Source organism: Rhodnius prolixus, unplaced genomic scaffold, assembly GCF_049639745.1.
Source record: "Rhodnius prolixus isolate KJV_2025 unplaced genomic scaffold, Rpr scaffold_4, whole genome shotgun sequence".
Lineage (NCBI taxonomy): Eukaryota > Metazoa > Arthropoda > Insecta > Hemiptera > Reduviidae > Rhodnius > Rhodnius prolixus.
In genome coordinates, this window is record NW_027411614.1 from 28190404 (window position 1) to 28216921 (window position 26518).

Here is a 26518-nt window from a genome sequence, read left to right on the forward strand (position 1 = left end):
CAGCTAATTCATTCCCCTTATCCCCCATGGCCCGGCACCCATTCCAGACGAACATTATTGTGCCGGGCCAGTTGTTCTAGGGCCTTTTTACATTCTCAAACCAGGGAAGAGGTGATTCTAAAGGAGGTAAGGGCCTTCAGTGCAGCTTGACTGTCTGAAAAAATGTAAATCTCTAGTAAGATTCATTCGCAGATTTTTCTCAGCGCAAGTTTTTGTAGCAAAGACCTCGGCTTGAAAGACGATGGTATATCTCCCAAGAGCTCTCTCAATGAGTATCTCAGGTTTAACCCCACACACTCCAGTTCCGGTCCCTCCATCTTGGAGCCCTCCGTAAACTTTGTTTTTTCTTAACGACTCGTACTACACAAGAGTGCGAGTGGAAGAACCGTGCAAAAGGAAGGACTTTGCACTGGGCAAGAGGTGCCCAGATTACGGTCACTCCCGGACTTATTGTACCATCTCGCAAGATGTGTCAGTTGTGCCGGTCTGCATTTCACAGAGGAGTGTAAGAAGTTAAGAGAAACGCCTCCCACATGCGTGCATTGTCTTGAAGTGCAATCAGCCAACTGTCAAGGCTGCGAAACTACTGGATTGAAAACAACTACACTGAACCAAGTCCACAATCATCACCCTTTCAAGACAGTAAGGATCCATTTGTTCCGCACGTGGCGTACTTGGTTGAGCTACGCTCGCACCTCAGCGCCATCTCAACATTCCTCAACCTTCATTCCCTCCACTATCATAACATCATCCTCTAACGTAACTTACCTCCTTTCTCTACGATCTTAAATCTCTCTAAAACCCATTTTTCACCATGTAGTCAGTGAGCTGCTTCCTAAAAGATCACGATAGAAGCTAATTCTATTTAGAATCAAATTTCACAGTTGAAATTTTTTCCATAAATTAAGAAAAATATATTACGATTTTATAAATCGGTCATCTGTGAGTGTGAATTGAGAAATAATGGTTTTTAATCAACCAAAACTGTTTTTTTTTATATATATAATTCAGTACACATATATACGTGCAATAAAAAAAAATTAACTTGAACACAAAGAACTCCTTTTTTAACAATTTATATTAACACTTATATAAAAACAATTATTTTATATTAAATAAAAAATAATAAATAAAATAACTAATATTCTTTCTATAACAAAAAAAAAAAAAAATTATAAAGACGGCTACCGTGGTCACTGACCGTTGGTGGAGTCCAATTTACAATTGAACAAGAATTAAATAATTATAATAATAAGGAGGATATTACAATAATAATATACAATATATTGTATAATACTTGCAGTTACAATAACTTGACAAAATGACCATGATAGTGATAGGAACAGGACTAATAAATTTCGAGCTTATACCTATTGTATATTGCGTTACAAAAGTTTGCCAATGAAAGCCAATGCCTTCCATTCAGATAATCTATTATTTCATGATCAGAAAGGCACTGCCGGCTAAGCCACTTCAATTTTAACTCACTAAACAGGGGATAGACACAGACAGCCAAATAATGAAACGTCCTATCTAAAATGTAGCAAACACATAATTCACAAAGTACGGGAACATCCTCTAACAGTAGAGCAAACTACCGCTCTAAATTAAGCATCCCAGCCCTCACTTTCATTATCCATCTCATATGCTAAAATGGGATGTTATTCTGTAAATAGTGATTTGGGCCCATTCCAGTACTCTGTTAATGGGATACCGATCATAAGTCTCCATTCTCTCTATAAACTGAATGGCTCATGCAAATATGTTAATTATATAGAAACAAAAACAAAAAATTGGTTAAAAACAAAAAAACTTAATTTCAAGCTTATAGTTAAAGAATTATTTTCATAATAAGAACTTTTTGTTCCCTCTAAGTGACATTTTATGACAAAGTTGGGATCATATCACAGCAAATTTTGATACGACCAGAACTTTGTATTTATTTAATTAACTTTTGAGCATCGATAATTACGTTCAGTATTGAAGCAGTAATAGATCTAATTATAGTACCTCCGATCTGTATCAAACACAGAGTACTAATCTGGCGCTGACAATTTTTTTTTTTTTTTTTGCAGATTAGCCAGAGATGTACTAGTGTATTATTTAATGCTATGTATTATGAGTACTATTGTTATTTTTGTTTTAGTTACTGTTATGTTTTATTTTTTACTTTTTATTTTCAAAGTTTTTGTTTTTGGTAATGAATTGGAAAATAGCCAGATACGTTTCAAATATTGATTCTGTGAGGATGGTATGCAGGTTGGCAGGAAGTGGACATTTCGCTTTGAAGACTGCATTCCACAGTTTGTCGCTATCATCCTGGTGACTATTGCAATCACCTTCTGCGAAGTACCACGGTTTTTTTAGGTACTGTCGGCTGCAGTGAAGTGTAAAATTACCTTTGACATAAATTAAAATCAAAATTGATTTTTCGTAATCTATAGACCATGCCCTGTAATAAGTACGTTCTTTATATCTGAAGGTAACAGTTTCTCGAGTTTTAGATTCTCCAGGTGTATTGCCTCTTTTGCCGTGGAGTCTGCAATTTCATTGCCAGTTATCCCTGAGTGGCCCCTAATCCATATCAATCGAACTGTCTTTCCGCTAAGGAGGCACAGTTTCGAGCACCGTGAAATCGGCGTTATGCCCGGGTTAAGCTTGTTGAGCACACTCTTGCTATGTTAAATGTTAAATTTATAATTAGTCATAATTTTTTTTTTTTTCTATTCTATTTTTATATTAAAATATTACAATCAAAACACAATGCTTTCAGTTTATTTTACTTTGAATGTGTACATAAAATTGCCTATACCCAACGATGCTGTAGGAAACTGCGGCTCATCTATAACATTTTGTCCTAAGCAACTCATTGCATAGATAATGGCTAGGCCGACTCCCCACCAATTTTCTTTTACGAAACTAAAGTATGCAATAGCACAAATACTGACAGCGTGACTGGCTTCCAAATAAGAATGGTTTGCTAAATCGTCCTTGTTGGCAATATATTTAGCAATATAATGAACTGTTGGATATAATAAATTTAGCGCTGCAAGTTCTATTTTAATGCCGCTTGCAACACATACCTCAGTAGCTATTAGTGGTACAACAAGGCAACGACATAATCCATTTACATATCTGTAAATTTTGTTCAAAGTATCATTACCTGTTACTGAAAAAAAAAAAAAAAATCTGTTAACAATTATCCAGGAATACATTGGTGATCTTCTTTACTGAGGAGGGCTCCATCACCAGCACATTTTACATTCAATAAGTATCAATAATTTTTATTTAAAAAGAAAAAAAATCTGAGAAGGAGAGAGGTGAATTAAAGATGAAATAAACTATTATGTATCTATTGGGGGTGGGTGGTCAAGACCGTGGCTTTATGAGTAGGGGATCCCCATTTTGATAGGAAAAATTGTTTATAGAAAAGTATGAGCTTTCGCGACACCTAATTGGTAGTTGGACGTTAAGCCCTGCCTGAAAAAATAGGCGATTACTTTACATTATAATATACCTATTAATTTTATTTATTCAAATTTCCACGCGAAATTTCATTTTTTTATTAATTAATTCATTTTTTCATTTTATTCATTAATTTCGCGAAACTATTCATTTTTTAGTCCCTAATTAAATTCTAAGTGCTAAACTAATTCATGAAAATCTGCTTTTTCGTTCCCTGATAGAAGTTATTCGGTGAAAACTTAAGATATTAATATCGAAAATTTAACATGATGGACCATAAATTTGTATATAGCAATAACAGAAAGTACAAAAAAAAAAAAAAAGTTTGAATAACCCAAACATAAAATAAATGTTTTTCATTCAAACTGCTAATTAGTCTCTCTTCACAAGTATGTTTACAGGTTGTGTGTTCGAGCGTGGTCAATATGAGATGTTAAATTTTTAGAAACAAAACTGTAAACATTAAAAATGTAATTACTTCACTTACTATTAGTTATTACACCTATTACTCCAGTCACAGCTGAAATTCCATAAGCCGGTCCAGCAAACGTTGTTTGAGACATAGAAAGCCCATGAATTCCTGAACAAGCTAATAATGCTTGGGCTAATATTGTCTTAGGATTATTTTTTCCTTCAAATTCTGCCCCATCTTCAGCCATGTTTATATTTAAACTAAAATCTTTCTTTTAAAATGCATAAATATTTGGATAACTTACAAGGAATTTAAAAGACATTTCAAACGAAATTTTATTGTATTGTTGATATTCTTTTTTTTAACATGTGTTTCGGATACATAGCGAAATTTTCACTGCTGATAGAATTCTTATATTTGTATTTTTATTTATTTATTTATTTAGTAATTTATCATCTGTATACATGTATACAACGAGTAAATATGAGATTTGATGAACTGGTGCGGGAAGAGCAGGAGGAGAGAAACTACCCAACGGTAGCACTCTCTACATGAGAGAGGAGAATGTGAGGAAGAGAATATGAGTAAGAGAGAGGAAAGATAGGAGAATAATGAGTTTAGTTCTTCAGACTGCAAGAAAGTGGCAGGACCACTGGCGATTCAGAATTCTTATATAATTAAAAATTTGTTTTTGTCATATTTGCATACAGTGGGTCAAAAAAGTATTCATACACTAAGGTTTTTTACTTTATCTACTGAACTTTTGTTTCTAGCATGACTATTTCTTCAGCACTGAAATCGAAGATAGTAACAATGAATTTAATACTCTTATTTTCTTATATAAACATAAAGAATTGATTAAAAAGCCGAAAAATAATTTATTGTATGCAAAATAAGTATTCATACACTCAGTCTAAATACACTCTCTAACGCAAAACTAAAGACCTAATATTTTCTATGCAATCCCTTTGCATTTATTATTGCTTGAAGCCCCCTTGGCACAGATTCCACCAGGTTTAGTATCTCTTGAGACGTGATTTCTTCCCATGATTTGCTTAAATTGGTTATGAGGTCTTCTCTGGAAAAACATTTCAATTTTCGAATTTTCCGTCCCAAATAAGACCTTAAATTTTCAATAGAATTTATGTACGGAGACTGTGGAGGGGCGACAAGTTGTTTCCGGGCATTATAAAGCAGCCATTCCTTCGTTTTTTTGGCTGTATGTTAGGGATCGTTATCCTGTTGAAAGAAGTACGCGCTTTTGATCCCCAATTTACCAGCACTTTTGCTTAAATTATGGCGGAACATGTCCACGTACCTTTCAGCGTTAAGAGTACCATCGATGACGACAAGTTCTCCTACTTCCGCAGCACTCATGCAGTCCCATACCATCACACAGCCTCCTCCGTGCTGTACAGTTTTTATTATGTTTTTTTTTAAGTTCCCTATTACGCCTTCTCCAAACAAACTTTCGTCCATCGGATCCAAAAATATTGAATTAGCTCTCATCAGAGTAGATTATATTTTTCCAATATCCTAGCGGCTTATGGGCAAACTTCCGAGTGAAATCCAGTCTCTTCATCCTATTGATTTCACTAATGAATGGTTTCTTCCTTGCAGTTCTACTTTAGTAGCCCGCTGCATACTGGCGATTTCGGATGTCTATGGCGTAACAAGGGTCTCTGAAGTTGACGCGAGGCTTTCCAAGAGTTGGCGTGCACTTATCATGGGATTATTGGAAACTTGCCGCACCAGATTGCGCGTTCCTCTCACAGAAACTTTTCTCGGCCTCCCAGAACGTCTTGCGTTATCAGTAGAACTTGTCCTAAACTCTTTAATTATATCCTGGACAGTCGTATAAGATAATATAAGTACCCCCCCCCCTATGTGGGGTAACTAAACCCTTGCTGAAGTAGCGCCTCGATTTTATCTTTAATCACGGAATTTAATTCGGCTGATTCTCGTCCCATCTCAATCAACTGATAATAAGAACCAGTATTTATCCCAATTCGAGCTTCCTAATATCAATTTGGACGCTAGCCTCCCAGTACCTAAAATATGTACATAATAAATAAAGCTTAAATTCATAACCATCAGCTGTATGAATACTTATTTTGCATACAATAAATTATTTTTCGGCTTTTTAATCTATTCTTTATGTTTATATAAGAAAATGAGAGCATTAAATTCATTGTTACTATCTTCGATTTCAGTGCTGAACAAGTAGTCATCCTAGAAACAATAGTTCAGTAGATAAAGTAAAAAAACTTAGTGTATGAATACTTTTTTGACCCACTTTATATCTATTTTGAACTTACTACAAACTGATTATTCGTTTTTCTTTAACCGTTAATGCATTTAATCTAGTAAAAGCAATGTGCTTTAAAATCTTTCATGCTTTAAACTCACTGTTTGCAAAACGTCCAAGTAAAATTTTACTCACAAATGTTTTACATTTTACAAATGTCACTCAAATCACAAAAACATAAAGGGTGCTTCGAGATAAAGTAGGATTATTCTAGTAAATGTTAGCCAATACTGGAACAATAATCGCATCCGTACATTGTCAGTAAATAAAAGTAAACAAAATAAATTTTGATAAAAAAAGAAGTTTTGTTTCAAGGTCTACATAATGCAATAAGTATAATAAGAATATTTTTTTTACCTGACTCTCAAAGTATTAAGGAAAAGGAAAAATGTTTTCATAGAGAAATTAGAGAGCCAAAAAATTAAATAAAACTAGCAAAATTTGAATGCCCAACGGTTAACAGAATAACAGTTCCGATCCATCATTCGATTTTCATTAAAATTAGAATTTTGGCATAACTTTCGATTGGCAAAAAAAAACACATTGGAAGGAAGCCTTTTCTTATAAGTCCCTTCATCACTTTGTCATTTACCCAATCAAAATTTTAAATAAGAAAGATAGACACATTCTTGCTTACTTTACATAAACTGTTCGCCCAAAATCGTTTGGAAGAAAATAGTAGAAAATTGTAATACCTACTTAGTGTAATTTTATTTCTAAAGAAGGTATTAGATAGGAACCTAGGTCATAACCCCAAGGGAATTGTGTTTTACTTCCCACGAAGTTTCGTTTTCCTATGCTACAAGTATTTAATAAAAACAACAAAAATATTTGCGTACATGCAATATTTTCACTTAAAAGAAGTAACCGAAAACTAATTGATAATCTATTTTCTAAAACAAAGCTTTTGTATAACTCAAAATATTCAATTCCATTGAAAGACATTGAAATTATAGAGACTGAAAAACATATTATAATAGTATCTATAAATAAAGATAGTGATTTGTAATTATGATTATTATTTGTAATTATAACAATAAATTTAATCTTTACACGAAATTGTAAGTTTCACTAGCTAACCCATAGATACAAAATGCTACAAAATAGAAGTGACATATTTAATAATTTAAAAAATAATATTACTAGACACATCTGTACATCAAATTAGTTATTATAATTTTCAGACTAGAGACAGTTGCAGAGCAGTGAAGGGTTTTGTTTTGTATCTAAGGCAAACATGAATGAATAAATATTTTTTTGTACATGGCCAGCTTACAAATGAATTACCTGTCAAGTTTGCTTCTTAAAACTTATTTTTATTGCATTTACAATTCTAATATTTTTTTTCTTCCTCCTATTTTCTAATAACCTTCAACGTTGTTAAATTAATTCCAACAAAACAATCTCGGAGGTAAAGTTCCTTGACCAGTCTGAAATAGATAACATTTTATTAATATGTATTCTTGTTAGTAAAAAATAAATAGTTGTCAATATCCACATTTTTTGGGGAAAATACTCAAAGATGGCTGTTTCGTATGAAAAGTTTGTTTTGTCATTGAAAACATAATTCGTTCACCTTCATAAATTTTGTTAGCAATAGTAGAAAACAATTTTAATCAGCAACCTTTGGCAATAAAATCAATTGTTACAAAATTCTTTTTTTGTCAGGGGAGGTTTTCTGAGAAAATAAAAAATTTGCGCAATCTTAAAAACTTCTCTTCTAGTAGTGAGAGAAAATAAAATAGTTTAGAATTTAAAATTTTTCCTATTTAAAATCAATTTACATTTTATTGGAGTGTAAACCTTTTGTTCTATTCCTAAATTCGAAGTACGTGTTCGCCAAAAATTATTAATTCATCTAATGAGTCAGAAATCTTATTAACTTCTCAGTTTACCCTATTTTCAGTACGTTTAGATCACTGTGTTGAGATAAACGCAGGTATATAACACTGGCAATGTGAAAGCAAGTTTTCTTTGCGATTGTACTCTTGTAATTCAGCAGTAATTCAATCATATTTTCTTTCAAAACAAAGATGAAGAATCATGAAGATCTTTAATAGATCAGAAATAGTCACACCTCTGTGACAGGTACAGACAATGAAAACTGCGATCATCTTTACTTGTTGCTTGAGGCCTTTTATTTGTAACTTTGCATGTAAACTTATATAATTTAAGTTACGTCAACAACAACTAAGCCCAGATCCTCTTTTAGTGTAAACACAACACTGGATAGTGAGCTGTAAGGAGCTCCTGGGAAGAGAAAATACAAACGTGAACTTCATTCTCAGTAAGAAATTCTCAAAACAAAATTTCATGGAATAATAGTTGATAACAGTAAGAATTAGAACCCACACATTGAGTGTATTGAAGGTAAAATTATCTCATTACTAAATTTAATAGAGTTGGTAAATACAAGTGGGATTATCAAGGTCCTTCTTAACATAAAGAGAATATAAAAAGGTTATGGGTCAGATTATTAAATGGTTAAGTATAGTATTTTAACTTAGGCTGGTTGCAAAAAAAAAAAAAAAAAAAATTGGTTGAATTAGGTATTTCAAAGGGTCAGAGATATTGCAGTGGCCTTCAAGCCAGAGAGGTCTCTGGTTCGTGCAACATTAGGGTTTTCTTGACATAAACTCTTTTATAGCTCACTATCCTGGAATGACAATATTTTCTGTAAAAGTAAAATCCTGGAAGCCGAAAGTACACTGAAAACGGCATCAATGAGCGTGCAGATGATGAAGCCCCTTAATTAAATAATATTGGATTAAGTCAAAATACCTTTTCTTCCATTCGATTAAGATTGTCTTCAATGGAAGGGACATCTGTAAACAAACAATCAGTCCTATGAATCTCACTCAATTTTGATGAGAAAATTAATTTATTTGAATTCTTTTTAAGTTTAGCAACAAATCCAGAGAAACATCCTTACGGTGGAATTTGGAGGATATCAGTAACTTTTGGTACAACTGCCTCAAATGCCCTCTTGCTTTCTCATACCTGTACAATTGGTTTTTAAAACAGTCCTCAGAAGAGCAGCAGAATTCTTGCGTTGAAACACTAAAAAGCATCTAAAACCAGTAAATTAAATACAATACGTATATTTGGACATTACAGAAAGAGACAACCAACTGTTTCAGCTTTTATTGCAAAAATTTGATAACTAAGCAATTTTTATTTTAATATATTATTTAATCATAAATAGTAAAGTAATTATAAATATAATATTTTAAATATGAATATATAATTATATATTATGTAATAAATAAATAATAATAAGTGTAGTTGGGTGTAAAACGGCAAATTTTCATATAAGTTACTTAAATAGTTCTTTTACCCAAACCGATCAAATAAAGAAAACAAATCAATAAAAAACCAATGCCAAGCTAAAAATAAAGTTAGGCTGAGAATTAGAAGTTGGGTCGCAATCGTATATTAAGCAATTTCAGAGCGTTTTTCCGTGACGAATCCGTTACTCTAATAATGTTTTACGAATTATATTACTTGGGTAATATGGTACAATCATGATGTTTTGAATGAATTACCTTAAATTTTTCCAGGATATCTGAAGCTTTTTGATTGATGTCCCTCCAGTCTACCACAGTTAACTAAATATGATAAAATAATAATAAATACCTCTGAGGCAAAATTTTAATAAATTACAATTAGCTCAGCTATTGTAAATTTTAGCAAATTTACATCAATTTGTTAAATAATTTTGATAACTGCTGGATTATTGCAGTTAAGAACTGATAGAGAAGACTCTTCATTCTTATTACAGGATAGTACAGAAAGAGATAACCAACTGTTAAATTATTTTAGAAGAGAGGCGCAAATAAAGGATCATTTCCAAAGCGAAGGGTTTCAAATGACAAACTATAATTATTAAAGTGATATAGACTTACATTTTTTCAAGTTCAAGCAAAATTCAGTAAATTCTACTCAATAATTATTTAATTCACCATTCACGGTGAAGCCAGATTTCAATTAGTCAGAAGGAAGAGTGTACAACTTTCTAAGAGGACGTCGAAAGGTGCCCACAATATGAAAAAAAAAACATCTGATTATAACATTAGAGTGCTGCAGATTTTCCTTCGACAATACTTCGACTTGAATAAGATACACTTAATGATTGTGAGGTTATTGAACGGAAAAAAGAGAAAATATCTGGTCAAGACTTGAAGGTTATCCGGCGAGCTAGAAAGAGATGTCAACTTTTTAGTTAGAAAGTCCTCAATTTGACTCGGGATTATCTTGTGAAGTCTACTCTTGTGCATCTAGATAATCGACTTGACAAAAAACTTAGCTTACTAGGTAGCCCAACTACTTGCTTGAGAAAAAATTTCAAATAAAAGTAAAGGTCTCATTTTTTGAATGCGCATGATATAAATTTAAAGAAAATTATTGATGTTATTTACAGGAAAATCGTGAAAAAAAAGGTTCTATCAAAGTTGCGCTTCCAGCTAACGGATTTAGGCTGGAATTTACACAGTGAAAACAGTGTCAAACCAAATTTCACCATCAAATTACTGTGCTTTGTCTTTTTTGAAATTTTCTGTTTGCACATGCATAAAAACAGACAGATACACCCATAATTAAGATCTTTTTTGCGCGGAAAATTGTTTCTGTAGACTGACGGTTGGTTGGGAGACACTGATCTACACTTCATTAAAATCTAAAATTGAAATACTAACTTTTACTGCAGTAAAAATTATTACTCTTAACAATAGCTGAGCATAAAATAAAAAAGTGACTAAAAAAACATACCTTAAAAAGAGTTGATAGTACAAAAGGGTTCTTAAGAAGTACTTGTACGTCTATTGGTACATTATCCAAGGCATTCAAAAACTGTAATATATACGAAGAATGATTTTCTGGTCTCCACTTTTTTATAGTAACATCGTTCAGCAAAATTTCTTTCTCTGATATTAAGAAACTATTTTAACAAAATAAAAATAGAATAGTAATTATTTATTTAGGCATTCCTCTATTTTATTAAAAATGATTAAGATGTGGTATGCTCAAGCTCTAATCAGCGACGCATCTGAGGGAGCTTAGAGGTTGATTCGCCTCTCAAAATTTAAAAAATAGTCAAGAGAAATAAGGTTTCAAATATGTATTAAAACGGTAACCTTATTTAAGAAATTCCAAAGTTAAACAGCTTAGCAATCCTACATTTTTGTAAACAAAAATAATTTCATTTGTTATGCCCACTCTAATCGCAACGGCGGAAACCACAAAATTGGGCACGTTTTGATTAGTTCCATGGAAGGTTAGTTTGTAGTTTGGCCATTACGATCCTAGGAGCCTATTCATTCTATTGAGGTACCCAGTGCTTACAACGTTTCCTCCTGTCTGGTATGTTTGTTTAATCTTGCCATTTCTTTTTGTTCCAGAAATCTCCTCTGGTCCTTGGAAATGAGAGGTGTTTCCTCAGACTGCAGGGTCGTTAGGAGACCGATCACAGCAGCCATTCTTGTAAAGTAGTAGTAACTTTTTAAACTAAAGCGAGTGAGTAATTTTTCGCTTGTCCTGATTTCCATCTACCTTCTTGCGGTTTATTTTGGACCGCGTTCTGAAGACTTCATTTTTTTTTTTTTTTTTTTTTTGCGCATCAACAGCTGAGGTCATTAGCGCCCGGAGCTTTTTCCAGTGCACTGCCGGCCTCCGGACAGTGTTCTCTCGTTACAGACAACACTGTCCATCACCGGACAGTGAGCTGTAAGAAGCTCCTAGGAAGAGAAAATCTAAGGGTCAGCTGCTGGATTCGAACCCGGGACCTCCGCGTGGGAGTCCAGTATGCTAACCTCATAGCTAATCCCTTCCCTAAGACTTCATATTGTAATACATTTGCATATTATGTGAAGGATTCGGGACTGAATATCTTTGTTCTGAATATCCGAGCACCCAGAAAGAAAGCAGTTCTTCGGCTACCAATTCTCATCAGAATTTCTATGCAGTTCTGCTATTATATAATGTCATGGATAAACCTGTAGAGTCGCGTCATTGTCTGAGAAAAAAAAAGAACCCTGCTAATTTACTTTTTCTCATTTAATTTCAACAGCACAAATGGTTATTTCAACCAGCTCTCACACATAAATTTACATGCTGAACTGATACAATACAACAGAAAGGACAGTTTATACGGTATTTCGATATCCCAAACTAATTCGCTAGGAAGCACTAAGTATTATGAGTATCGGTCAATCACCGGTTTGTTATATTGGTGCACACCACTCTAATTTTGGGACAAAAATAAAATTCTTTCTAAATAAATTTTTATTAGATTAGTTAATTTAATTAGCATAAGATACGTTAAGGTAGAAATGAAAAGATATGACACTCTTTGTGAGTTATAGACAGGACAATTATCAGGCAGTCTATTTATAGAACATAAAATGTGAAATTTAATTATTAGACCTTCGTAGATCACAATTATCACAGGGTGTTATAATTAAAACTAAAAAAGGCAAAGTTACTATTACTAACTTGATATCACTTTCCAAATTATCCCAAGTTACTGCTGCTAACCATTTTAACAATTTCTTTTTTTGGATTTTTAAGAGATATCGAAACTGGTTTTCTTTTTCGTAATCCAAAGTATTGGGAAAGAATGATCCATCTTCTATTTGAGCAATCATGCGTTGAGTATTAATTTTTGTTGATATATCCCACATCATCATTGAGCCAACATTCTGTGCAATATTGATTAAAAGTAATAGAAAATTATTTAAAATTATAAAAAAAAAATATTTATTTTTCAAAATCTTTGAAAGAGTCATTCACTTCGGTCATTCAGTTTTCTTTGAAGAAGGGAAATAGGTTATTTCTTACAGCTATAAGTGCTACTTAAATTCTTCCTTCTGGATCAATGTTCTACTTGTACTCAACTTGAGGGCGTCTAACCAATTTTTTGAACATAAGAAAATTTTTTTAACCTTAGAAAATATTTAATTGTGGAATCAGTTTCCTTCCACAAAAATATTACCTAGAGCTGTGGATAATTTTAATTTCTGTAAAAGCCCTTATTTAACTCCTAAGTGCGGAATGTATGGTTGTTATTAATAACTGCGGAAAGTTGCGACAAAGGGGATACGTCCTGTCATTTTTGTGTGAGTGAGCTCTATCAGTTACCATGCAATGAGTATTGTACTTAAGCGTCTCGGATAAGCTGATAAAATGAATAGAACATCCATTAATGCGAAGCAATGAAAACGCGACCCTCTTTTAAACTAGCAACCACCTATGAATTATTATTTCTTATTATTAAAACGAGTTGTAATATATACAGAAAAAAAAAATATTTTGCCACCTTTTTCACCTCCACTCCATCAAAGTTTCTGAATGACTTTCTTGTGTGAAATACATTTTTTGATAATAAATAATTTCAAATAATAATTTCTCTTTACGTGAAATAAAAATCTAGTTGCCAAATTTAATACTTAAATTTTGAACAGATATTTTTTCTTACTTTAAATTTTTTTGGCCTTCCTTCCATTAAATTTACTGTATATTTCTGTCCTGCTGGTGTATAAGCGACAAATGCACATTGCACTGGAGTTGGAGAATTCAACACTGGACTCCTCAGTATCTCTGTTCAACATCCATATTTTGATTATTAAATCCTACAAATTCTGAAGATTTATTAAAAAACATATAAACAAAAAAAGAACTTCGGAATAAAGGCTTACAACCTAGTAGAAGAGAGAAGTAAATTTCAATTTGAAACCATTTCTGATCATATTGACTCATTTGAAGCTAAGGGAATTGTATAAAGTTATATTATTACAATTAGGATTAGAGAAATACTCTCTAAGGGAATTTAAAGAAAGCTTATATTTGATATTATATTCTGTGTACTTCTGAGTGCCCTATTTGCAAAAATAAAATTATTACAAATTATTGTTTTGATGTGAAGAATTAGCCTAAGGACAATCCCGAATGGTTATCCATTTGTTACTCTCGCAGGCACACTGCAAGAATCTTTTATAAGTTTGATGTATCTTTTGGCTATATATCCTCAGGTGCACCCTTAGATGCGGTAATAATCTGTATTATGTTATATATCCAGAAATACAGGGGATTTTTCAGAATAACCGCAGGGACGTCTAGTTCACTGGATAAGTGACTTGTCCACTTATTCACAAACTAGAAAAGTGAATGAGTAATACCTGAATTTTTTTCTTTAATAGGTCTACGCCAAATCATGTTACTATATTTTGCTATTTCATCACATTTTCTGTCTTTCTCTACTTCTGCTTCAGAATCATTAGCTGACTCTTCTTCTAAAACAAATGAATCTTCATAAGACAATTTTGATTCTTGCTCTATTTGTTTTTGTCTTGCTATTTCAAGCTTTATAATAGAATTTTCTGCTTCTCTTCGAGCTTCTAATAATTTTTCCGATGAAGGTAGTTTTTTAGACTGATTTAACCATTCACTATTTAACATTCCACTTTTTAATGTCTTTTTCAACAAAATGAGATTCTCTTCATCTTCTTCCAGATATTCACTTTTATCAGATTCCTAGATCAAATAAATAGAATTCAGTTCATAAAAGGAGGAAAACAAAAATTTGTCATTATTTTAATTTAGGAAAATTATTATTATTATGATCTGATAAAATGGTACAAGTTAAAATTGTAAAAGAATACTTTATTAATTACTGAAAAAATGAATGTATTAGCAAAGCATATACAAAAATCCCAATTGCCTAAGATATTTGGCAATTTTGAAATCTTAAAATACACTTACCATTTTATTTATACATTTATTCCTTTAAAAAAAAGCATTACCTGGCTATCAACATAATCCCAATGCCCATACGTGCGATAATATTCCGTACTATGTGATATATCCAGAAGTGTAAAATTATCAGCATCTTGACATAATTTGTTCTCTTTAAACAACTGTGTATTATACTCTTTGGTGGCATGAGAATCATTTACAAATGCCTTAATAATTCTTTCGTATGGATCTTCGTTTAATGCTTGCGGAGAAGTGTTTAAACTATAAATACAATCAGTTAAGTGATTAGAGGGATCCATATCATAGAATTTCATTTCATTTTCAGTTTGTTTTGTGTTTTCCAAAATTATTTTATCATTTATATAATAACTATCACGTTGAATATTTATGTTGTCTAATTCATAGATGTTTTCATTGATATCAAAGATTAGGCTTTCAGTTGGATTGTCGTAATTAATTTTTTTATTTGTATTTTCTTTTTCCGCTTTATGATTACTTAATGGTCCATATATAGGCAATTCTGATCCTAAAACATATTATAATAATTTTATATTCAAACTATTTTGAAGATATAAGTTAAAAGCATACATTATACCTGAATAAGGAGTTGGACTACAATATTGGTTTTTACAATTTAGAGCCAAAGAATTGGTAAGTAACGTTTCAGATGGTTGCAACGTATTTACTTTATTTGAAATATCTAGACTTTCTATACTTTTTTTGTGGTTTTTATTCGACTTATTTTTTAATCCTTTATTTGGAAAAATTTCATTTGGTACAACATGATAACTTTCTTCGTCGGTGGATTCAGTCTCTAATGTAGTGGCATTTTTAATATTTCTTATCTCTTGACAAGACTCTCTCTTATCACTTTTTAATAATTTTGCACTTTTTAATGGAACAATGAAAGTTGGCTTTCTTTTAGACATCTTGATGGATATTATTAATAAATGGTAGTATCTGAAAGAATTTTAGACGATGTAAAGAGAATTAATTTTACCACTAACTTACCTACTTTAACTATTAACTAATTTTACCCTTTGAAACGGCTTTGAGTAGTATAACAATTACCTTGCTTTATCTATTTTTATAAGAGTATTTTTTTATTCTTTAATATGCACGAACTAATTTTAAGAGGCCAATTAATCAGAAGAAACAACAATGTAAGAGATCATAAATGTAATTCTTATAAAAAATTTACTTTCAAATTTGAAATAAGCGGATATGCAGTTATGCAATAACGGTATTGATTACATTAAAAAAACATTGATTTTTCAAAAAAGCTAAAAAGCTTATTTTGTCTAAGCTAATTAATGCTAAAGTTATTAAAAAATATAAATATTTAATTTTAAAAAACTTTAATTTAAATTAATCTGTTTAATTACAATAATTCCCCGATTCGAACGTACTTTATTTTACGTTTAATAGGATTCATTTATACAATTTTACTTTATTTATTCTTTATTGCAGTTAAATGTATTAAATAATCTTTTCTTCAAATACCACAATTTTTTTCCCCCTGTTGTAGTAATACCAACTAATTACACAAGTAAATTTCTATAACCTTCTTCAAAGGTAACTAACCTGGAAAGATTTTTAACTGTGGTGAATTTACAATCTCTTAATTGAAAATGAGGCGAATTCAAGAACCTGAAACTCCTATTGATTACGTCCAAATGGACGGATTGGTATGTGCTTTTCTTGTAATTATAGCTAAATTTATTTAAAGCTTAGAGTGGTTAATAACATCTAAATTACAGGCAGTGATGAAAATAGTTAAACATTGCCATGAAGAATGTGCAGGTAATTTAGAAGTAGCTCAGGGAGCCCTCTTAGGGCTCGTTGTTGACAACCGGCTTGAAATTACAAATTGCTTTCCTTTTCCAAAAACATATGATGAGACCATTGATGAAGGTAAATTATTCAGGAATTTCTTTAAGTTTATTTAAAGTAGAGAGAACTGACACTCTAAAAGTTGAAACACTGATTTAGAGTTGCTTCTCGAATCAGATGATTTAACGGTCAATAAATAAAAAATTACTTGTTTATTTACCGCAATCCAATCATCAATCTGTGAATTATGTAGTCTGATAGGGGGCTTTGCCAAGGTTTTGTAAAACTTCACAAGAACCACAGTTGAATATTGTATGTCATTGTGATGAGTGAAAAATGAGTGAAGGAAAAACATGAATTTGTACAGAAATAGTATTGCGAGTTTTTCAATTTCGCCAGAAAGGGATATTTGGTTGGTTTTTCATCAGTACAAACTACGAAACTACATAATTCACTGATCGATGGGCATGCAGTTTTACGTACCAAAAAAGGATAATTTAATTTTTGCAAAATGAGTGTTTTTAATTATTTTAAATTGTTATTGTAGAGGAATATCAGTTGGATATGATGCGGCGTTTGAGAAGAGTAAATGTGGACCATTATCATGTGGGTTGGTATCAGAGTTCAGATGTTGGAAGTTTCCTTAGCAGCCCACTTTTGGAGTCCCAGTATCATTACCAAACTTCCATTGAAGAGTCTGTTGTTCTTATTTATGGTAAGCTATGCTTTTACTCCCTATACAAGAGATAATGCAAAATTTTTGTTTTTTATTTGTTACCGTGGAAAATTAAGTGTAGATCTCCTAAATGAAATGTTTTTGAAATGAGTTTGTACCGGTTATTTCTAATTACGAGTAATCCATTGTTTCAAATCATTGAACTCTACAGTTGTCTTCGACTCCGCATTCGTCGAAAGAACTGCGTACATCTTCCAGCCGGCAACGTGATGTACGAATGTGACTTTATTATTTTAATATTTGACGTAATCAATTTTAATAGCCTCTGCCTTGGTTATTTTAAGCATGTCTGTACTTTGAAAGAGGTTTTCTTTTTTTGCAGAAATTATGTTCACCTCTGTTCTGCAATGTAAAAGTTTTATTTGGGTTTGTTTTTATTATGGTTTTTTAGTTATTGTCTTACAATTGTTTGTTTGTTGTTTCCTACTTAAAAGAAGTAACGTGTTCAGTGGATACTCATTTTTAATCTGGAAAAATGTACTGCAAACAATTAAACATAACTAAATCATAAACTCTGTCGCCGTAAAAAAAAGATAATTCATTACATCTCTGCCTCTCTTTTATTACTTATACAAATATATTGGTAAAGTTCTTATCTTTATTGTAATCTAAGAATATGTACAAACACAAGTCTTCCTCTGAAGATGTTGTAAAAGATAAGTTATTGACTTTTTGCAAATAATATCACGTTATTTCTTATAGAACAGTTCATTTACGAACCAACCTGAGATTCTTTCGTTGTATTCAAACCATAGGATAATTAATTTTAAACTACTTCTACCCACTCCACAAATCACTGAATGAAATGTAAAGTACAGCAAAGATCGGTGAGGGTACAAAAATGATAAATAAAATAAAAACTTCATTAACTTTCATTACAAACTTGAATTGTTCTCATTAGCTAATAAAGACACAAGTGATAATAGCTTATGCGCGTGTTGCCCATAGACTTCATAATGGATTAACCTGTCCCATATAACTCGCAGACCATGTGCTGTTGGAAAACGCAATTCTACCATTGTTAAAGAAACAATAGCTTTAAAATTTGCAGTAACTAAATTTCACTCTTATTTTTGTGGACGTCATTTTACATAACGCACAGACCACTTACTCCATATGAGATTATTAGGCGAGAATTTTACATTCCATTAAAGACAGCAAATGGATAAACGAATTGGTCAATGATTATAAAACCTTTTATATTTCATAAACAATTATTACTAGAATATTGTGATTTATATCAGTTGTAGAGCTAACAATTGTCTACAATTTAGCAAAGAATTCATTAAAATCTAAACAATACTAAAAGAGATACAAAGGTTCTTAATTTGAAAAGTTCCAAAATGTATTCTTCTGTGTCTCATAACCTATTATAAGTAGAATATAGTGATTTATACCGGTTATAGAGCTAACTTTTCTAAATACAAGAATAGGAAGAATGTTAATGTCTCGAACTCTGTGAACTGAACGTCTGTTGGACTGTAGATATATCGTATGCAGTTTACGAATTAGGACTTGACAAAATGAAAAGAAATGAATTGTCCGAAAAAGCAGATATTTTGCAAATTCGCATTGTGATCCGTAAGAAGTTGCACCTGGTGTTTTCAATATATTTGTTTCAAGTCATTCGACTTGTGAGCAGTCGTTCGCCTTCACGTCTGGTGGCTCCAAGTGGGTGCTGTCGTAAAAGAATTTTACGAGACACGAGAATCTCGCAAAATGCTTTGTGGCTATCATAATATCTTGTTTTCGAAGAAAAAAACAGATGTGTGATCTTAGACGTTACTATTCAGGGGATAGAAATATTTTCTATGAACTTAACCTGTTGTACTTAAGATACGATCGAAATCATTCGCAAAGCATAGCATTTCATAATCCATAGTATTCAATGATGACCTCAATTTAAACTTTAACTAAATCGTATTCTTACTGTTTCTAACCTGTAGTATCATCCAAATTTATGCGCTGAACGACAATTTAAAATATTTTAACAACGCTTGGTCCCAGATCTGGGAACTCCAGACTTGACCAGAATTATCTCTTTTATTTACCGGTGACCATCACAAAAGACAACAGGTCGTTCTTCAGGACATATACTTTGTCTAAAATCTCAGGACGTAAAGTAAAGTAATCGCCTATTTTTTCAGGCGGGGCTTAACGTCCAACTACCAATTAGGTGTCGTGGAGGGAGGCGACTAGCAAACATACTTTACTGTAAATTTCTTTTATTAACCATTAAATAAAATCCAAGGCCTAAGACCGGGAATCGAACCCAGTACCACAATACATATTAGCTTCGCAGGTCTCGCCTCTAACCGCTTGGCTATCGTGGCGCCCTCTCTCAGGACGTAATTTGACTTTCTAAAGCAATATATTAACAAACATTTTACTACTGCTTGGCCGAAACAAAGCATTCATCATCACTTGCAGGGCAAGGATAAAGAAATGTTAATGAGAGCACGCGTAAAGTTAAAAACAGCCAGCAACGTTTACAATAAAGCTGTCTTTGTGGAGGAGAGCGCTGGGAATAGAGAGAAGTGAGGGCAGCTCTGCATAAACTCTACCTCTTCAGCGAGCAAGCGACTCCAGCATGCTAACATGTGACAATTTCCTTTTTTAAATGCATTTTAGAGATAATAAATTGATTTTTATGAAAGTTAAAAAAATATTGAACATATTTTATTCATTTTTTTTTTTTTAGATACCCAGAAGACCGAACGTGGTTTTCTTACACTGAAGGCCTACCGTCTTACCCCGCAAGCTATCAACATGTATAAAGAAGGAGAATTTAGTCCTGATGCAATGCGCAGTCTTAAAGTTTCTTATGAAAGTTTATTAACTGAAGTTCCAGTGATAATTAGAAACTCACCTCTTACTAACATACTTATGTGCCAACTGCAAGAGATGATACCACCGCAGCAAGGCTACAATTTTCTGGATCTTAGTACATCGTTAGTTTATCACTATTTGGTCGATTATGAATATTACTTTTTCTCTTAATCATTTTATGTGATCATTATTAATAATTAAACCATTTTAATTTTTAGTCCACAAATATTTTTTTTCCACATCGCCTCAACTCATTTTCATTCTAGTAGATATTGTAGGTGATAATGATTAAGGCAGTTTAAACGCTTTCTTTTTGAAATACCTGAAACTCATGATTATGTTCCAAATTTTTCTAATGCTTTTTTAAAACTATTTTACTGATGAATCTGATAGGTCCGTTCTTGAAGGCCACTTGAGAAGTTTGATGGAGCATGTTGATGATCTTAATCAAGAGGCAATAAAATTCAATAGATATCAACACGCTGTTATTAGACAAAGTCAGGACAAACACAGATACCTCCAGAAACGGGTTTGTAAACAGTTCATCCAACAATATTTTTTGTTTAACATCTTTCTTGAACAATTTATGTCCATTCATCTGTTTTATAGAACCAAGAGAATCAAGCTAGAGAGGCGAAAGGTGAGCCTCCACTTCCAGAAGAAGATATTAATAAACTCTTCCGTCCAATTATGGTACCTCCAAGATTAATGCCAATGATTATGTCAGGACAAGTGGATGCGTATTCTCAACATATATCTCAGTTCTGCTCTCAGTCGCTAGCAAAATTATATATTATGCAGTCGTTACAGGATAAATCTACTTAAGGACCATTGGTGTCACTTTAAAAATATTTGAATAAAAACATTGTCTATTACTTGTATTTTCTTACTCCCATAAAGATTTTCCTACTCTATAATTATCATTAAAATGTTCACATTTATAGAATCATTTAGTTACTTTCTTTTAAAGCTACTCACCCATTAACAAGTTCGCGGACGGCCTGAATTTAGCTAGGGTACTGATATGAGCACCCTCCGTAAATGCAATTTCCAGGTTTGTTAGATGAAATTGGACAAGAGGTTTTTGATACATCTTACTATATAGCACCAAAAAGTGGTAGTCGGATTCTTGTATATACAATGAACTTTGATTGTATAAATTTTTAATTTATAATTTTTTTAAAAATATTGACTATGAAATTTATAGAAAACGAATGCACAGCATATGCAGTGCTGACCCACTAGAACAAAGCGAAAGTACTGCATTTGCAGTAGTCGTCCGCGAACGTGTTAAGCAGTTACCTCCAGCTCCCAACTAACAGTGTCAATAACTGGGCGCCATTAGTTCAAAGTATATATTTATAATTTTAAAAAACTGAAATGAGATACAGTAATTTTTTATTCTTATTTTTGTATCCAGTAATTACAATATTGCGTAACATTTAGTTTTATAAGTCATTTAGATGGGTTTATCTTTTAAGTTTCCCAACACTCAAACACTTGGAAATTTAACAAGCTTCTGGATTTTTTGTTAAATTTTTTAGATTATTGTTTTGTGAGGCTTCAATTGCCTATTTCATTTGTATGCAAGCCAATGAATATTAATAATTTAATCTCAGATTTACCATTTCTTTCACTTAGTAAATCTAATATAGTTCAGAATACGTCAATTTTACTAAATTGGAACTTATTACACAATTGTACAAAAGCAAAGGAGTTCATCCTGAGCGTTCTGGCAGAATTTTTTTGTTTATTATTTTTAATCAACTTAGTACTCTCATTGAATAAATTGAATTTTTAAAATGGAAAATGAAATGAAAGAGGGAATAATTTTAAATTGAAAATGCAAACGTTGCTCGTAGTGGCGTTTTTAAAAACTAAAAGGGTATTTTAGTTTTAAGCATTACCGCTAGGTAGGGCAAGAAAGCACTTTTGGAAGTTTATTGGACTGATAGAGGAACTACCTACAATTATAGTTTTTGATCCAAATGCAATCTAAATAACATTCCTAGATAAATCTATTTTTACACACTAATATGAACAGTAATCTAAATTCTAACACTCATCTGAGTCTAAGTACCTGCTACTTCTAAATCCACTATAACAGGAATCCTACTTCAAAGCCGCACGGACGCAGTATTCAATGTTCCCTTCACAGATTTAAAAACAATAGTATTTGTTAGCAATGTCTATAGATTAGACTAGTAGATAACTGTTATTAGAGAAGATAATGTCCTCTGACGGAAAGGATGTACTAATTAAATTTATGTGGAAAGTATCGAAAATCATTGTTCATCATTCGTGAAAGTTTTCATACCAGATTTATTTGTTGTGAATTAGGAGATACAATTGATCTCTTACATTTGCATGCAATGATCATTCCACCTTGTTCATATCAGATCTTGTCCATGTAATAAACCTTAAAGGAGTCTTGATATTAATTTAAAAAAAAATGACCGAACTACCCACCAACCTTTCTTCTACATACTTGGACCTGGGCTGCTTGAATCACTCTTTCACAGTCTTCTTTTACAAGAACATTTCTTCATTAACCTCTCGTTCCAATTTCTTTAAAAATATTTTCTAGCCCCTGCAGCCATCACAAGCGAGATTAGCTTTTCGGGTTACTCTAGTGGGCATCCTCACTAACTTGTCTCAGATATTTAAACTGCTTTGTCTTCTCATACAATATCAGATACGTACGACCGAACTTCTGCCATTGTTCTTCGTTCTTCCTGATCCTCCAGGTTCCAAGCATTCTCCTTTCCCATGCATTCAACTTTTTTTTCCATTTTTCCTTTCATACAGGGCCTAGTTGGCCCTTCAGACTCCAAGACTGATCCAACCAAACAAATTTTTCAAAAAAAAAAAAAAAATCTTAGTCTTTCATAACAACCTGCAACTTAAATTTAAGAAAGCTAATACTAATCCAAATATTATTTGGACTCCTCTGCTTAATTAAAATTGTATATGGAATTTCTCTGCAGGACTACAGTGAGGCAGCTCACAACATGTTCTCGTTATTCTGAATTTTATGACCTATACGCAAATTTTAACTGACATAAAATTTAAGATTCATCCCGGCTACAGGCTTCCCTAACTGCTTTCATCTCACCTTCAAAATTCGACATTAATTTATAGGAACGAACAATATACTTTGGTTCCTACATTACAACAAATGCAGGTCGAAAACACATAGTTTAAATTTCAAGGATGAATACTTTTATATACTGAATTGTACACTTTTCCATGGAAATTAACAGTGTTTTCTGGAGCAAAATGAAACTATACTTTCCAAGAGCACAGCTTTGTGCCGAAAGCGGTACAACGGAGTAAGAACTTATTAGGAATTCACAAACAAACATCCATAGATTTTTTGCCTATGAGATGTGGTTAGATGGAAAATAAAAATTAGTTCTTTCTGACATATTCTTTCTGAAAGACAGACATACTTACCTACAAGAACATTCACTTGTATTTTATAGTTGCATGCAGAACGAACTAAGTACATTGAAAGTTGCTTCTATTTTAAGGAAGTATGTCAGTGATTTCTCTCTTCCTGGATGCTTCTTACAGCTCACTGTCCGGAGTTGGTCAGTGTTGTAACTAGAAGTTAGAAAACACTGTCCTGAGGTCGGCAATCCAATGCAAAAGTCTCCAGGCGACAATGACCTCAGATGTAGACGTGTCTGAAATTAAATATACATAGAAAAAATTACTTCACACAGATAATGATTTTTTTAAATTTTTTTATTGATATCTATTAATTTTATATATATTTACATATATGGAAACTGTTTGTGTAATTAGCATTCCATATAGTATTTGATTGTTGTTATTATTATTTTTGCATAACTTAGTATACATAATTAATTATTGGTAATGTATATAACATAATAAATTTTTAATACAGAAAAAAGACTTAAACATGTATCGAAATCGATTTTAAGTCATTTATTCTTGGAGAAAATGTTTGATTATCAAGTACCATAAAACGCTAATTTATTTGCTGGCGCAGAACTGTAAAATCTCTTAAAGCAATTAATGATTATGCTCTAGTAGAATGTTCATGAGACAGAGGATTTTAGATAATTTAAAGCTTTACGTATATATATATATATATGTATAATTCAAATAAATTTTCATATTAACTCGGAGACTAAACATGTAATCAGCATTACTGAAAATGAATAAATTTTAATTTAACCATAAGGCGAAGAAAGAAAAGAGACCGTTAAAAACTTAAATTAATTGATTAAATGAAATTAAATATTAAAATTAGCAAAGTGTAGAGTGCGAATCAAGCTTAGAAAAATAGGAGAAAGCAATAAAAATTCAAGTGCAAAGTAAGCCTATGTGAGAGAAGCATTCCTTTATTCCTAAACTCCTAGAGTAAAGCAGGCGTATGTAGGAAAATCATCCCTTACTCCTTAACTTCTGTCACACCTCCACGCTACTTCACCAGACCCATTTAGTCCCACTTTCTTCCGTTTTGAGCGCCACTGTGTTGTGCAGTTTGGTCTACTACACTTGTAGAACTGATTCTTTCTTCAGTATCTCACGTGTGCCTTGCTTAGGTTGATCGAACTATGAGGTGCCTTTCATACTCAATACTCGTCTCTTATCTGTCGTTCGTTACAGCCGTAACACAGCTACCAAATACAGCCGGTATTGATGGTGAGCTCACCGCTAAGCTGGGTGTAGATCATTTCTTTTCGTTGTGGATCGTCTTTAATAATGATGATGTCGCCATGTCAGGTAATTAAATAAAAAGAATAAAAAAAAAAAAAAAAAGTGTTACACTTTATAAACTTGGACTTTAAAAAGATTGTTTTGAAGCATGTTAGGGTCGCCGCTCTATGACTGTTACCTAAAGAAAACTTAATCTAGCGAACAGCCAGTTGCGCTCCCCCAATAGTGGGTGAATTAAGGCGCAATAGGATATGAACTATTAAGTATCATCAGCACAACAATAAGCTTATAAACTGTACAAAAGAGGCCGTATGATCGTGTATCTTCTAACAATACTTAACAATACACCTTGATGCTGGATTTAGGAAAGTTCGTTACCTGCAAGATTTTGGAATAGTACTTTGTATTACAATTTTACGGAACGTTTGTTCTTTTACTAGTTCTGCCTAATCCAGTTGAAGTATCCACAAATTCACAACTTTTCAAACTTCCTTTTTTCTCCATCTTATTAAGAGAAAGATTTGCTTACTTTTTTAGTGTTATAAACATTTTTCTTTCCAAAGAAAAAATGTTTTTTCTATGGGCGGGAATATCATTAGATTACATTGGCGCTGCATAAATAAAAAATGAAAATTCGCATAGCGTTTGGAATTATTTTTATTTTAATCATCTCCAGGTTGATCATTTGATCTTTCGAAATCATTTGTCTATAAGTACCATATCCGAAGATTTGTAGGGCAAAATTGTATGGTAAGGTGTCCACCATTTTCCGCTATGTTAAGAGCTTAAGATATTCACTTAGCAATGTGTTAAATTTAAATTGATCAGGGAATAAGCACTTTTCCAGTGCAGAATAAGATTTTAAAATGTTGACTTCAGGTATACAGAGGATTGATTCAAAGAATATTTGTATTTACGTTCATTTAACTCAAACATATCATTAATAGGAAATATCAGAAGAATTAAATTAAAAATCTTCTCCAACCACTGAATTAATAGCATCCCTAATAATATTAATTCACAAACGGTAAAATTAAGTTAATTTTTGCTTCCTTTGTTTGATTTTTGATAGCTACTATTGTAAAATTAATTAAACTTGTATATTTCTATAGAAATAAATTAGCCGAATTAAACTAAATAGACAAATTTCAAATATAACTTAATTAAGGAAAGAAAAATAATGTCCTAAAGGTGTCCTTTCCAAGCAGTAACCAAATGGTAAAACCCAATTTTTTGCCCAAAGAAAATATTAGCTTGCAGTTAGTTAAGAACAAAAATCATTAATTTTCTTGGCAAGAATTAAAGAAAATACCTGAAGCCATTGAAATAACCAGAAAACTGATAAATCGTTACTCATTCTGTTACAGGATTTTTAGAAGCTGTAAGATTCAAAGCAAAGAAGCTTGTCTATTTCTTTTTTTTGGTTGACTTTCAATTGCTAAAAACATAATTTCTTGCAACATGTATTTCGATGAAAATTTAATTCCAAACAATT

At 32.1% G+C, this 26518-nt stretch overlaps 4 protein-coding genes across 7 annotated transcripts in view; 2 read left to right on the plus strand and 2 right to left on the minus strand.

The window, feature by feature from the left end:
- Positions 1-2753: 2753 nt before the first annotated feature.
- Positions 2754-4258, minus strand: LOC141456049 (uncharacterized). Its single transcript, XM_074131652.1, has 2 exons — positions 3953-4258; positions 2754-3169 (listed from the first exon to the last, which is right to left on the minus strand). The coding sequence occupies exons 1-2, from the start codon at positions 4122-4124 to the stop codon at positions 2775-2777; spliced, it is 567 nt and encodes a 188-aa protein (XP_073987753.1). The 5' UTR covers positions 4125-4258; the 3' UTR covers positions 2754-2774.
- A 2404-nt stretch (positions 4259-6662) lies between these two features.
- Positions 6663-26518, minus strand: part of LOC141456036 (uncharacterized) — a 32064-nt gene continuing 12208 nt past the window's right edge. Inside the window, exons 1-11 of one of the 4 annotated variants that reach the window (XM_074131626.1) lie at positions 25402-26304; positions 23788-24020; positions 14981-15459; positions 14357-14711; positions 13657-13778; positions 12675-12880; positions 10953-11121; positions 9731-9793; positions 9118-9256; positions 8967-9010; positions 6663-7615 (exon numbers count right to left, since the gene is read on the minus strand). In XM_074131626.1, coding sequence (XP_073987727.1) covers positions 7571-7615; positions 8967-9010; positions 9118-9256; positions 9731-9793; positions 10953-11121; positions 12675-12880; positions 13657-13778; positions 14357-14711; positions 14981-15459; positions 23788-23842 — 1677 coding nt within the window. In that variant the 5' untranslated portion in view covers positions 23843-24020; positions 25402-26304 and the 3' untranslated portion in view covers positions 6663-7570. Of the gene's footprint in view, positions 7616-8966; positions 9011-9117; positions 9257-9730; positions 9794-10952; positions 11122-12674; positions 12881-13656; positions 13779-14356; positions 14712-14980; positions 15460-15528; positions 15894-16004; positions 16325-23787; positions 24021-25401; positions 26305-26518 lie in introns of those variants that run through there. The other 3 variants (XM_074131623.1, XM_074131624.1, XR_012459559.1) reach the window with 3 other exon arrangements.
- On the plus strand, positions 16464-21206 carry eIF3h (eukaryotic translation initiation factor 3 subunit h). Its single transcript, XM_074131640.1, has 6 exons — positions 16464-16621; positions 16694-16847; positions 17314-17481; positions 20204-20453; positions 20725-20860; positions 20941-21206. Exons 1-6 carry the CDS (start codon positions 16565-16567, stop codon positions 21154-21156), a joined length of 981 nt encoding a protein of 326 aa, XP_073987741.1. The 5' UTR covers positions 16464-16564; the 3' UTR covers positions 21157-21206.
- Positions 24865-26518, plus strand: part of LOC141456038 (transforming growth factor-beta-induced protein ig-h3) — a 63839-nt gene continuing 62185 nt past the window's right edge. Inside the window, exon 1 of the mRNA XM_074131628.1 lies at positions 24865-25089. Coding sequence (XP_073987729.1) covers positions 24921-25089 — 169 coding nt within the window. The 5' untranslated portion in view covers positions 24865-24920. The remainder of the gene's footprint in view (positions 25090-26518) is intronic.